Raw genomic sequence first — 13,116 nt, forward strand, 5'->3', positions numbered from 1 at the left:
GAGCCGAACAACATATCTTAACATCCTGTCAGGACGAGATGCTGAGAGTGTCGATAAAAATGACACTCCAGTAAATGTAAATTTAGACTGCTGTTGCAGGCCCCTGCCTGGCTCCAGGAGGTGTTAGGTTGCTATAGTATTTGCCATAGCAACTTTGCATCTTATTACATAAATATTCCCTCGGTGTCCTTCGAGCCCGCTAAGGAAACTGGGGAGTCTCAGTGAGCCTTAACACAGCGAGATGCCCCCAGCCACAGGGAGCCAGAATAGATTTGAGGGTGTTCTGGGAAGTTGAAAAATATTGGGGTACTGTGGGCTGTATGCAAGGGGTGAGGCTGAGACCCCCGTTGTTTGAATCCTTCACAGTCAAGCCCTTCTTGGCTCTTCCATTCAGACAATGATTTAGAGATTCTCACTCCCTTCTTCTGCCTGGTAGGCAGCCAGTAGCCTAAGCCTTCTGCAGGGTCCAGAAGGGCTCACTCTCAGCCTTGCAGAGCCCCTGTGCATTTTGTACATGCACCTGGGGTTGGCAAAGGCGAAGCCATCCATCCCATCGAGGGAGCCTTCCTGGCTCCAGACAGAGCACAGGTGTCGGACCCTGACCAGGGCTCCACTGAGTTTTTAAGGAAGGGCAGCAAGACAGCAGAGTCCTGGGGAGACCCTTAGATGATCACCTCGACACAGGCGATCTCAAAAACTAGGACAATTTTACCGGAAGTAGTCGATTACGGAAAGTTTGCTCATTATGAGGAAAGTCAGGAGTCAACTGTAGCATTGCTGGGTTCCACAGAACAGTAAGGGCATAAACTTACAGTAAGATCAAGAATGTATAACCCAGACACATAGGGCCTGTCTGGGCAGCAGGAGGGCTTCCATCAGAAAGGGCTCCTCATCTACAGGGTCCATTTAATAGCATCTGTCTCCAAATATTTAACAGGGAAATCAATTTTCAAGGAGAAATGGTTTTTATATTTTTAAAAGAAGTCTGTCTATTATGGCAGGGAATTGTAACTGTACATAAAATCAGGGAACTGAAAAATCGACCCCAAATCAACATTTATTTGAAGTCCATTTGTAAGATTTGCACAGTGTATGAAAACAAAGCAAAACCATTCCCTTGTTGGCCCTAGATTCCCGGAAGACACACAGCTGAGGCCGAAAAGCGAGGGCTTGTCTTTGGTCCCGGGGTCCTTCCTAAAGAGATGCTACTGCTCTTAGGAGATGTCCGAGGCTGTCCGGACATGAGAAAGCAGCTTGTCCTAGCCTAGGCTTCTACTCAATGCTGTCCCTGCCTTGGGGAGCATGAGCCCTGGCATGCAGCTACCAACTGAGCCCGCCCACTTTCCACAGCAGACACCTCTTGTTCTGTCAGGTGCTAAACCTCCTTGGCTAGCTGCCCCAGAGCACAGTTCAGGCCTCTCTCTCTCTCTCTCTCTCTCTCTCTCTCTCTCTCTCTCTCTCTCTCTCTCTCTCTCTCTCTCTCTCTCTCTCTCTCGTCTTAAGAGACCCTTAGGCAAGCTGCCTTTGGCACAGACATTTTTAGTCATCTGGAGGACTCTAGTTTGGTATTTAGTAACTCCTGTGCCTGGCTGGTGTGGAGCCTGTGTTGAACCTCTTCTCAGACTCCCCGTGGGGGCATCCCCACTGGGCTTTCAGAACCTAATTATGAGGGAAATTTGGTAACAGAAAATCAGAGATAATCTTGGAACTCAAGAAATCAAGGGAACAGACGAAGATGACCTTAATATTTATATTTTTAAACCCAAGGCATCCTGCTATGGATACAACTATTCAGATCAAATACTGCTATTCTAATTAACATTGGCTCACTAATTTGGCTGGAAATCACTGTTCAACTTCTTGGTGAAATGAAAGACAATAATAATAAAACAAAATGGTATTGTGGATTTATATGGACAATTGACAATGTAGAGAAAGCTTCATCGCTCAAAAAATATTTGTGGGTAGGGAGAGGCTCAGTGGGCAGAATTGCTTACCATGCAAGCCTGAGACCCTGATGTTGGATCCCTAGAGCCGAACCCAGTTTAACAAAAAAGGGTAGGGGGGGAAGGAACTAGATGAGGTCATACCTAATTAGGTGGGAGGTGAAGGTCGGAGAAGCACTGGGAAGCTTGAGGTCTGGTTGGTCTGAAATATGTAGCATAGTGACAGAAATAGTAAGAGACACACTGCCTCATACAAGGTAGAAGGTGGAAGTGACTCCAGAAAGTTGTCTTCTGACCTATACACTTCTACGTATGCTTAGACACACACAGGAACACACACATTCATACCAAGAACCCAGAGCTTCAGCGAGGTTAAGTTAAAATCTCAAAGCATTTGTTATATACTGTAGAATGATTGAAGAGTTGTCAGTTATAAGCAAGGACGCTTTCATTCTTTTCTAAAATTTGTGATTTCTGAACATGCATGGAAGAGTGGATGGACGGCATAACCTTAAGGCAGGGATGGGTGATGCCACACAACTTCCTGGCTTTAGGACACACCTCTTGTTCAGTCTGGTGCCTTAATTAACATACCACGCTTTATTTCTTCCAAAGGCATCCATCACACCCCCTGGAGGGCAGGGGTATCAGGTCTAACTCTCTATTTGGAGCCACAATGCCTTCACCATGCCACGGTGGTGCTTTGCCAATGCCTATCCAGCCAGTGACACCGAGTTTTGCACCAAGTTCTGAATGTCTTGGCAAAGGTGAGCATCCTCACTGAATATGCATCTTAACATGTGCCTTTAAAATTGAGTCAGGGCAAATGTTCTTGGCCTTAACTGTCTTGTGAAAGAATGCCATCAATGCGATGGGATGGAGGGGGGGACATGCGAGTCAAGGTCAACATATTTGTTTGGAGAACAGTCTGGGGCCAGGCACTGGAGAACAATGGAGACAATGAGCAGAGCTCTACCTAGTAATTATTTTGCGCTTGGCCTTATTCATAAGATCAAAAGCCCCCCCCCCCCCACTCCCGCTTACAATGGCTTGTTGAACGTAAACAATTCTAAAACTTATTGGGTTCCTCCCAGGTGCAGCGTCCCTCCTGTCGTCCTTGTATACAGCTGCCCCACCTCCACTGTCCATTTGGAGAGAAAAAGATGGAAGAACAGATAGAGCCAGGGAAGGTAGCAGGGGTGGACGGAGGACTAGACGTGGGTTTAATTAACTAGACGTGGCTTGATTCCAGCAGGAGGCAAGCTAAGCAGTAACCCATTCACATTCTTATCAAAAGCTAGCTTTCTAGGCTCCAGAGAAGGGGGCCGGTTTTTGTCAGTGGATGCCTTGCGAAGCCTGCCATGGTTTTCAGTTTATTAGCAGAACCATTTCCATTTTCAACACAACCTTAGCTTTGCTCCAACAGATGCCTTTTCCCTCTTAAGACCGACCAATGACAGAGTGTGAATGGTCTGCCAAGAATTATATTAAAGCAGAACCAGGGAACTCTAGCCAAAGAGAGGCTGTTAATCATTTTTGCACAGAAAAAGAGTAAAAAATAGAATGGCAAAGTCTTTACAACCAGAAAAGCAGAGACACGTTGAAATATTTTGGTTATTAAGAAATAAAACCCAAGGTATCATGCAAGCCCTTATATACATAATCAATTGTCCTGTAGGTCTCACTGGCAATCTCCTGCCTGCTGCAGTTGTCTCTGTCCTAGCGGAGAAATGCTATGCACTGGGAGCTCCAGCCTGACCACCCTGAGGAGCATGGCTTCACCATGTCCTCCGATCACAGGCAGAAGGTTCCCTAAAGGGTGTTCTTTCCCAGAATTTCTAAGAATTTCTGGGTCGGCTATTTCCTTAGGATACTTGAGGCAAAGAAAAAGAGAGAAACTTTCTGCTGGGAGGAACTGGGCTAGAGATGGTTCCTGCATCTCACTTTGCTGTTTGCAGTTCCCATCAGTTCATCAGAGCAGGGCATTTTGGGGAAGCAGCACCCATGTGGGTGACAGCCAGTCACACGTGTGTACCTAAGAATGAGTGGTGGGGAAAGGTGTCTCCTTTAGGCTCTGAACTCTCTGTCCCTGTCCTCCTCCTTTGCTTCAAGTCGTTATTATTAGCGTGGTTTAGTCCAAAGACCAGCCAGGAGTTCTTGCCATTATTCAGGCCATGTCCCTGAATACTCAGGACTGAGAGGAAAACAACAGCCTGCTTGTGGGCAGGACCTCCAGGGCCCTGTGGAATAAAGATGGTCAGCTGCTTCCTCTTCTCTTTAATCAGTCTGTGCTCTGTGTAGAAGCCACACGCCATGTCCTCTGGCCCAGCTCATTTGAAGAAACACATAAAGGACTTTGAACTGCTGGGGCCTGGCATTTGAACTCCAGGCCTTTCGTCTCTTCCCTCGGTACGTGGCAGACAGCATGCGCTGCATTTGCTCATTAATTCTGCTGACCAAGTAGCATGCCTGGGGAAACCTTTAAGGTGTAGGCTGTACTTCATGATCTCATTGGATGCCTGGTGCGTAAACCAAGAGAGGTCTGGGAAATTGTTCTCCACTAGGCCTCTGGGGGCCGGGGGGGACTGCTGGTCTCTGAGGAAGGCTCAGGTCCTTGCCACCTCTGTGGGCATGTCTAAAGTGAAGTTCTGCGGATGTATGATTGCTGATGGGATTTCCAGATAGACCCAGGGAGCCTACTGTCTGTTCATCCTGATGCTAGGCTATCCTAAACAAACTGTGAAATCACATGCATGTTTCCCTAGGAAATCTGAGGGCTGTTGAAAAAGAAATGTTGCATATACAGAAAAGGCACAGGGTCGGCTCGGAATTTCAGACTCTCTCAGTTCTTTTACACCTAATGTTAAGGATCTTAAGAACTCAGCTTTCACATTCAAAAATTACAAAATTATGTAGAAAAACAACATTTTATAGCATGATCACATGGAATTTCAGAAAAATCACATGACTACCCTTCTTTTCATATATGAAGGCGTGCAGAACAGAAGTACCCATGAGGACAGACTTCTCCAATAACGGGATCCAAGCCTTAGAGTGGAGCAGTCCTGAGAAAGGTGTCTCTACCTAATGAGAGACATAAACGTCGGGTGAGCTTGCAGACATGGGTCTGGGAAGTCCCTGAGAGACAGTGTTTGCTTGCATGCTAAGCTTCTAAAGAAACTTCAAGGATGGGACTTGGGGGTAAGTCAGGGTTTCTAGGGCAATGTCTCCCCAGTGTCAGAAAGTATCCAGCAGGCTTCCTTAAAGATCTTTCATTACAGACACCAGGTCCTACTTCCCTGTCCTGCAAGTGTGTCTCAGTGGGTCCTGATAGTGTCGGGAGAGAAACGAATGTCTGTCAACACTGCGTTTGATGCTGCTTAACATCCATAGAGAACCACTGACCATCCACTGTCTGCTCTGGCACCCAACTGATTTTGTCTAAGTTCTATGTCCCATATCCTCAAGGCTTGTGGAGTATTCCTAAAAATCACTTACGTTTACCCAAAATTGCCTTGCCTTGTCCCCTCCAAAGGGAAAATAGCATGCAAGCACTATGTAACACTGGGCTGGCGAGTGGTCACACTTAGTGTTTAATCATGCACATCATAAATAAGCGTATCTCTTCCATATAGTTTGCCTATTGTCATTTCCTATTAGGGAAACTCCAGAGGGCAAGGTGTGGGGAGGTCTTTGCTTTTACCCCTACACTTCTACCAACACATTGGCCAAGGTCCTCTGTTTCAGTCACCTACAGTCTTTGAGCTAGAAACCGGAGACAGGTGTGACTCCCATGTGACTCTCGGAGACTGTGTGAATCAGTCTTAGATAAGGCGGAACACACAGAGAAGGCTTTCCTTGAGGTCCACTCTTAACTCAAGGAGTAGACGCCCCTCACCTGGTACCAAGTGTGGCCCCCATCTGGATGAAAGGTTAGGTGAACTGTATTAGGGAAAAGAGTTAATTTTCCAGCATGCTGGCTCAGAGCGTAGCAAGCTTCTTTAGGGATTGAACAATTCCCGAGCAAGAAGCACATGGATCGAGACCGAGTTTCACCTGTAATTTGGCATCAGCCGCGGCTGCCACCCTCTGGAAAAGGGGTTTTATGGGAATAGGCACCCATCCCTGAACAAACCATAACAGCCCGAGATCTACACATGGAGAAACAACTAGAGCAATTTAAATCATCATGTTCCCAAGGAGGAGTTTAACTTTCTATTAATAAAATGTAGTCACTCAAAAGACGAAAGCTTAGTGTAACTCAAATAAAAGTGAGTTATGTGGCCGTTTCCTCACACTTCTTCCCCACGTAAGGTTCTGGGCTCGTTATGACGCCTCCTGGGGGACCTGGCAGTTGCCACATTACCTGATTCATCGACTCTCATTTTTTTGGTCGGGCTGTCACAGTTCTCATCATCTGACATCTCCATTTCCTCCTCACGGCGGATCCCCATGAGCTGCTCGCTTTGAGCGTTCCGGAGCTCCTGAAAGCACAGGACGCGTGAACATCAGAAACATGGCCACCGTCATCGCGCCATCTACCCACGGTCTCTGGCAGATTACGACTCACACGGCAACATTTAGAGCCTAAAGCGCCCACCCAAAATCTAGAAGAATGTTGTGAGGGGGATGGGTCGGACTTGGGAGAAATCCTTGCTCGCCAGTGACTGGAAGGGCTCCTTGATCAATCGTTTGATCTCTTTGTAGTCGCAGGTCCTGATTAACAATGTCTGCTCTGGCAGGGCCACCGAAAGGTTACAGAGAACTAGCTATTACAGAGCTGGCACATAGAGGTGGCATCAGCGGCTAGCAGAGATGTGAGCAATGGGATTTTAAGGAGGCTATATTTAGATTGCTCCTAATGTAGCTTTAAGAATACTGCCATATACCGATTTTGCTCAATTTGCTTCCTGGAACATTATGGTACTAAGGATGAAATGAGTTAAGACATTTAATACTTTAGTGTATATGTGGGGCATGTATGGCCGAATCAACTTTTTAAATTTTTTTTTTTTCTTTTCGAGACAGGGTTTCTCTGTGTTACTGTCCTGGCTGTTCTGGGACTAGCTCTTGTAGACCAGGTTGGCCTTGAACTCCCAGAAATCTGCCTGTCTCTGTCTCCCAAGTGCTGGGATTAAAGGCATGTGCCACCATTGCCCAGCTTATTTTTGTAAGATTTATTTACTTATTGTGTATACAACATTCTGCCACCATGTATGCCTGTGTGTCATAAGAGGGTACCAAATCTCATTTAGAGATGGTTGTGAGCCACTATGTGGTTGCTGGGAATTAAACTCAGGACCTCTGGATGAGCAGCTACTTAACTTCTGCGCCATCTCTCCAGCCCTTAGTGTATATGTGCGGCATGTACGTGTGTATGTGTGTGTGTCTATGTGTGTGTGTCTATGTGTGTGTGTGTGTGTGTGTCTATGTGTGTCTGTGTGTGTCTAGAGACTTAAGTTGGTGTTTTTCTCTCTTGTTCTTCACCTTACTTTCTTGATACAGGGTCTCTCACTGATTCAGACTGGGTAGCTATAAAGCTCTATAAACTTCCTGTCTTCACTTCTCCCGCTCTGGACCACAGGTGCACGCCTATGCAGTTATTTATAGGGATCTGAACGTGTGTCCTCATGTTCACTTACAGACTGAGCCATTTCCCTGGCCCTGCATGTAAAAGGCTCTTGCTCTCATGCTAGACACTGTGTTGAATTGATTTGTAGCTGTCTAGATATGATTTATCCAAACATTCATTCATATATTCATAACATTCAATGGACGCTGAATCAAATAAACACAGAGAGGTCTTCTCTTCTATAGCCTGTTACTGTGTTCATGGGGCTGTAGTTTTGTGGTAGTGATGGCTCAGATATTACTTTTTTAACTACAGATCTGTGGTCTGAGGACCTGCCATGTCTAGGGACTGGGGTTAGCAGTGAATGAAATCAAGTCAGGAAATTTCATTGAGCTTCTGTTCACGTAAAGGGGGATAATATTAAGACAAGAGTATTTGGCTGCAATGGTATGTTAGAAAATCCATTGTGAAAAGTACCAAATTACACATACAATCCTTATCAATGTTCCTAAAAGCAGAATGCTGTAATTGTTTACATTAATTGGCTATATCATTAATTTATACCCTGCTGTGTTTTATGGAATTGTGACGCCATATACACTCTGTTCTCACAGCCTGTACCATTCTCAAAAAGATCCAGAACAGGGAAAGGCCTCCACTGTTCTGTTTTCTTCTATTAAAGGCCTCTAACTAAAAGCCAAATACTTAAGATACTTTTACTTTATAATAAGTCTATGAGTAACAATAAAAGTAAACAATTCCACCAACTTACTGGGGGCATGACCACTGCCCACTCAGTGGACCTGCCCTGCTGCCCTGGCTTCAGAAGTCTTTCCTTAACTCACAGATTTGAACTGCCACAGGATGGGAGAAAATTCCGTGCTGTTAACAGTATTCTGATAGATACCTCTGCACCCAAGGAATTATATCCCTGTGGAGGACAGGGAAGCAGGAGAGCAGACAGTCACAGGACAGTCCCTAGAGATCACTGGGACGATAAACAACACCTCCTTTTGTGACTATGCCACCTAGAAGGAAGAGGGGCTGATTCTGTCTTAAATAAGGCTGCCGGGTCTTGGAGGAAGACACCACATGAGATTAGTGGGGAAATTTCTAGGCAATGGACAGCTAATTTTTCTATTGCTGAAGAGGCCAATTACCAAAGAGGTGGCGTGAAAAAAAACCAAAACAAGGAGAAACCAGGTGGAAAGAATAAACAAGACTGAAGGGGCGGTTGCTTACTTCTGCAATTAAAGACAAACTGTCACATGACAGTTGTTTTGTGGGGAAGGTGGCAGGAAGGGGAAATATTGGAGGGAGGGGAACCTAGGGTGTTTCCGCAGGGTGCCCGTGGTTCAGCAGTAAATCGCTAACACACTCTAATAAATCTGTGGAGGTGTTGCAGGTAATTAACAGATGTTTTACATGGGAATGCAGAAAAATCAGGCCAATTATCAAGCTTATATGCAACTGAGACATCATCCACAATGTTAAATCACTAACTGGTATTTAATCAATTAAGCAATATGTAGGAGAGAAAAAAATAAAAGGTAATTTAGAATTCTGTTTTCTCATGTTTTCCAAGAGATAAGGTTGGTTATTGGCAGGAGGGACTTTTGAGAATGGCATTCTAGCCCTCTGGAGTCTCCATTCTGTCTCCCAGGATGGAGAAAGCAAGTAGGATTTCTCCGACAGAGGCAGGCGGCCTGACATGCCCTGCTCTAAACAGCAGGAGAAGTGGGAGAGGGAGAGATGGGAAACACAGTGGGCCCAGGCCGGAGGCAACACAAGTATCTGATGCCCGCTGACCCACATGGAGAATGGTCTCTCTATGCCCACATGTTTTCAGCGTACCGACACTCACTGGGTGTCTCCTAAAATTTCCTTAGTTACATTTTAATTTACATGAAATTTTTAAAAAATTCCAAAGGTTTACCATTCTCAAATCTGGATCATCATTAAGTTTTCATAACCCTCATTGTCTTTATTGCATCATACATAGAGGCCTCTTTTTAATGCCCCTTCTTGAAAAACAAGTTTAACTTGGGTTGCATTTTGGTGTCAGAGAGAACTATACATACCCTTCCTTTGGTATGGGAGCCCTTGAAAAATGAAAGAGAAATCCTACCTCCTCCGTAATTCCCCAACAGTGGAAGCAAGCTGGATCGGTCACCAGCCACCTTCTTAGGTGACCACCACTTAAAAACGCCCTTACCAACAACTACCCTAGTGTTTTCAGCATATCCCATTACTGTGAAGTTACTCAGTATTCGCCATAATAACAGTGACAATAAAAAACTACTTAGTATTCATGTGGATATTACATGTAGTGCCATTGGTATTCAACTGCAATTTAACATTAGTTAATGGGCACTTAAAATGCTACCCGGATGATTGATGTGACAGTGCTTTGTGTTTCCTCAAACTCTTCATAAAACACTTATTTTTCCAAGTGGGAGTCAGAACCATTACATAAATAAACCTTACCTTCTATAACTTTGTGATTTTTGAGAGAGGGGAGTGTCTCTTAGAGAACTTTAACATTAACATGCTAGAAATGAAGCGGCATCCAAATGAAAACCATTCTCTCACTTAAGAAGAAGCAAAGGAAGACGGGATACTTACTTTCACATTACAGGTTCAAAGCGTACACTACAGGTGGAGTCAAAAATAACAGCTGGATGACCAATGACTAATGACACAGTTTGCTCTGTCTAGGTAGCAAGGAAAGTCAAGGTGTGGCCTCTTTCCTTGGCAGGGGATACTCACACTCTGCACATGCATTGATGCTGTGAACGCAGCTAGCCTGGACATTTGCCCCCACCAAGAGCTTTGCTCTGGGGAGAGAGGTGACAGACCCTCCTGGCTAGCCCAGTGGACAAGGCATGGCTAATGACAAGACGATATGGAGAGGAAGACATGCTTGTCATTTCAAGCCCAAAGAGCCAACTGTCATCACCCCATAGATCACAGAAGGAAAACACTGTTCTTAGCGGTTAGCTTTCTTGATTGGCTTTTCTAGACTTTTCCATTGAATTTTAGCTAAAGCATCTTGGTTTGCTTTTGAGCGAGCTCTTTACTGTGAACGGGGAAGACTCTTTTCTCCCTTGGAGAGGAGGAGATGATGTTCTAAGTGTGAAGGCAGCTGCTTTTCTGGACGAGAAATGAAGTAGAGCTGGATGTGGAGGGGGCAGTGAGGACAATGGCAGGAGGGCTGCCCGCTGTAACAAAACCATTAGCGGCTACAGCCACTCTATTCTCTGCCAATCCAGCTGTGTGACGGTGGTTAGAAAGGAACAGTAAAATCACCAACCTCGGAATGCTTTCGCCAAATGTCTATGTTCTTGCGCTGAGCTTTCGAGAAATGGTCCCAAGCTTTTTGTCTGGTAGAAGCGTTGAAAACGGCCACAATCTGCTCAACTTTGGTGAACAAGGAAGTCAAACAAGACAAGTAATTTATGTTGTGATCACTCTAGGGAAGCAAAGCAAAGACACTAGGAGTCTATGGATGATGTTACAATAGAAACAACATCATCAATATCCATCCAACTTGTGCCTTTTTGTACTTACAGTTTAGCAACGTTGGGGATGTCTCCCTTCAAGTCTGTCTCCATAATGTTAGGTTAAAACAAATTCTATGGATGATGGGGGAAAGGATCATGGGCATCTACTTCCAAGCATCCTTTAGCTGTTGTTTATGAATCTGATATGGCAGATTATAGACCTAGGTCTATACGTATATAGATCCTGATACTGTCATACAAATAAGGGTATATAAAGTCCTGCCCAACTAGGGATTTCAAAGTAAGATCAGGGTGGAGAATCTGAAACCCAAGAACCAAACATGTATCATTTTTCTTTGTTCTCCATCCCAAGGGCTTACGTACAACCTGCTGAAGAAGACTCTGTGTCCAATGTCCAAATTGGGGACATAAACAGTTGTGTTATAGCTTCCTCAGCCTCAGGAACCATTTTCCTCCCCGCTTTTTTTCTCTAAGGACTGAAGCCAGTCCTCCTGCCCATTGGCTGGCGACAGGTGCTACCCATTCCTCGTGAAGACAGACCAAAGCTCACCTGGGCAGCAGCTCTCACCTGCAGGTCTGACTTCAGTATTCCCGATTGAGCCCATCCCCTGTCTTCTTCTGTTCCATGATAACTTTCATAAACATCCCCTCCTGACTCTCACACCATTTGAGGCTTTAATTCTATCACCTTGACTTCATCTATCAATACTGTAATCTCCAGGGACAGTGTGATTTGGATGGAAAATGTTGAGGGATTGCAAAAAATTATATAGAGGAAAGGATGGGGTCTTAGTGAATGTTAGGTATGGAGCAAACCAACTATAGACTCGGTCTTGCTTGAGTAGTTGTTGATCTGGTAAGCATGGGGCTAAGAACACTAGTGCTCTGACTCAGTCACATGATTAAATCTAAACTTCTAAATATGGAGTTCAGTTCTTATAGATGTTAGCACTGTATCCCACAATTCCTAGTGATTCCTGAGGTTTTGTTATAAAAAAGAGGACTTCAATTCTCTTCCAGATCTTCAGGCATCAAAATTAAAAAAAAAAAAAGCCACAATAGCAAAGCCCCTAAAGGTGAGTGACCTTCAGTGGCAAAATATTAGCATGCAAAGGGAACAAGTCCATGATATGTTAGAGCAGTGGTTCTCAACCTATGGGTCACGACTCCTTTGAGGGGGGTCAAATGGCCCTTCCACAGAGGCCACGCATCACACATATCAGATATTTACATTACCATTCATAACAGTAGCAAAATTACAGTTATGAAGTAGCAACGCAAGTAATTTTATGGTTGTGTGTCACCACAACATAAGGAACTGTATTAAAGTGCCACGGCACTAGGAAGGTTGAGAACCACTGTGCTAGAAGGAAATAAGGTATGTTTCATTTCTCATGACACTGTTAATATTTCCTATAATGCTAATAAATATTTCTTGGCCTTGATCTCCAGTTATTTTCACATGGAATATTAGTATTTGCTATTTTGTACCTGACAAAAAGCTCAATTGTAAACTCATCTAGAAAACCCCATCCTCACTTAGAGTGATATTTTGTTTGTGCTTTAACAAATAAAGCTTGCCTCAAGATCAGAGTGCAGAACTAGTCACACTAATTAGCCGCAGAGGCCAGGCAGTGGTGGAGCACACCTTTAATCCCAGCACTCAGCAGACAGAGGCAGATGGATTTCTGCCTCTGTTCAAGGCCACCCTGGGCTACAAGAGATTGAATCAGTCAAAAAAAGAAATAGAGCCAAACAGCGGTGGTTCACCACTAGGGAGGTGGAGATGGGAAGTAATATGGCTGGGTGGAGAGAGGAATATAAAGTGGGAGGAGACAGGAGCTTAGGGAATTCAGTCTGAGGACTTGTAGAGACAGGATACCCATTCAGGCTGAAGATTTCATAGAGGTGAGAACTAGTGGCTGACTGCTCTGCTTCTCTGATCTTTCAGCTCTTTTGATTGGCACCATTTCAAAGAGGAAAAACTATGGCGTACAGGGTTAGTACTTGGGTGGGGATAATAGAAATTCTGCTATCTGCTAGAGAAGACTCCTAATGAGGATGATACCATAAG

General features: G+C 44.7%; 1 protein-coding gene across 3 annotated transcripts in view; it reads right to left on the bottom strand.

The window, feature by feature from the left end:
* Enox1 (ecto-NOX disulfide-thiol exchanger 1) overlaps positions 1-13,116 on the bottom strand; it is a 551,532-nt gene that overhangs the window by 91,778 nt on the left and 446,638 nt on the right. For all 3 annotated transcript variants that reach the window (XM_038310117.1, XM_038310118.1, XM_038310116.1), the window contains 2 exons: positions 10,832-10,938; positions 6,313-6,430 (listed from right to left, as the gene is read on the bottom strand). In XM_038310117.1, coding sequence (XP_038166045.1) covers positions 6,313-6,430; positions 10,832-10,938 — 225 coding nt within the window. The remainder of the gene's footprint in view (positions 1-6,312; positions 6,431-10,831; positions 10,939-13,116) is intronic.

This window comes from Arvicola amphibius, chromosome 13, assembly GCF_903992535.2.
Source record: "Arvicola amphibius chromosome 13, mArvAmp1.2, whole genome shotgun sequence".
NCBI classification, from domain to species: domain Eukaryota; kingdom Metazoa; phylum Chordata; class Mammalia; order Rodentia; family Cricetidae; genus Arvicola; species Arvicola amphibius.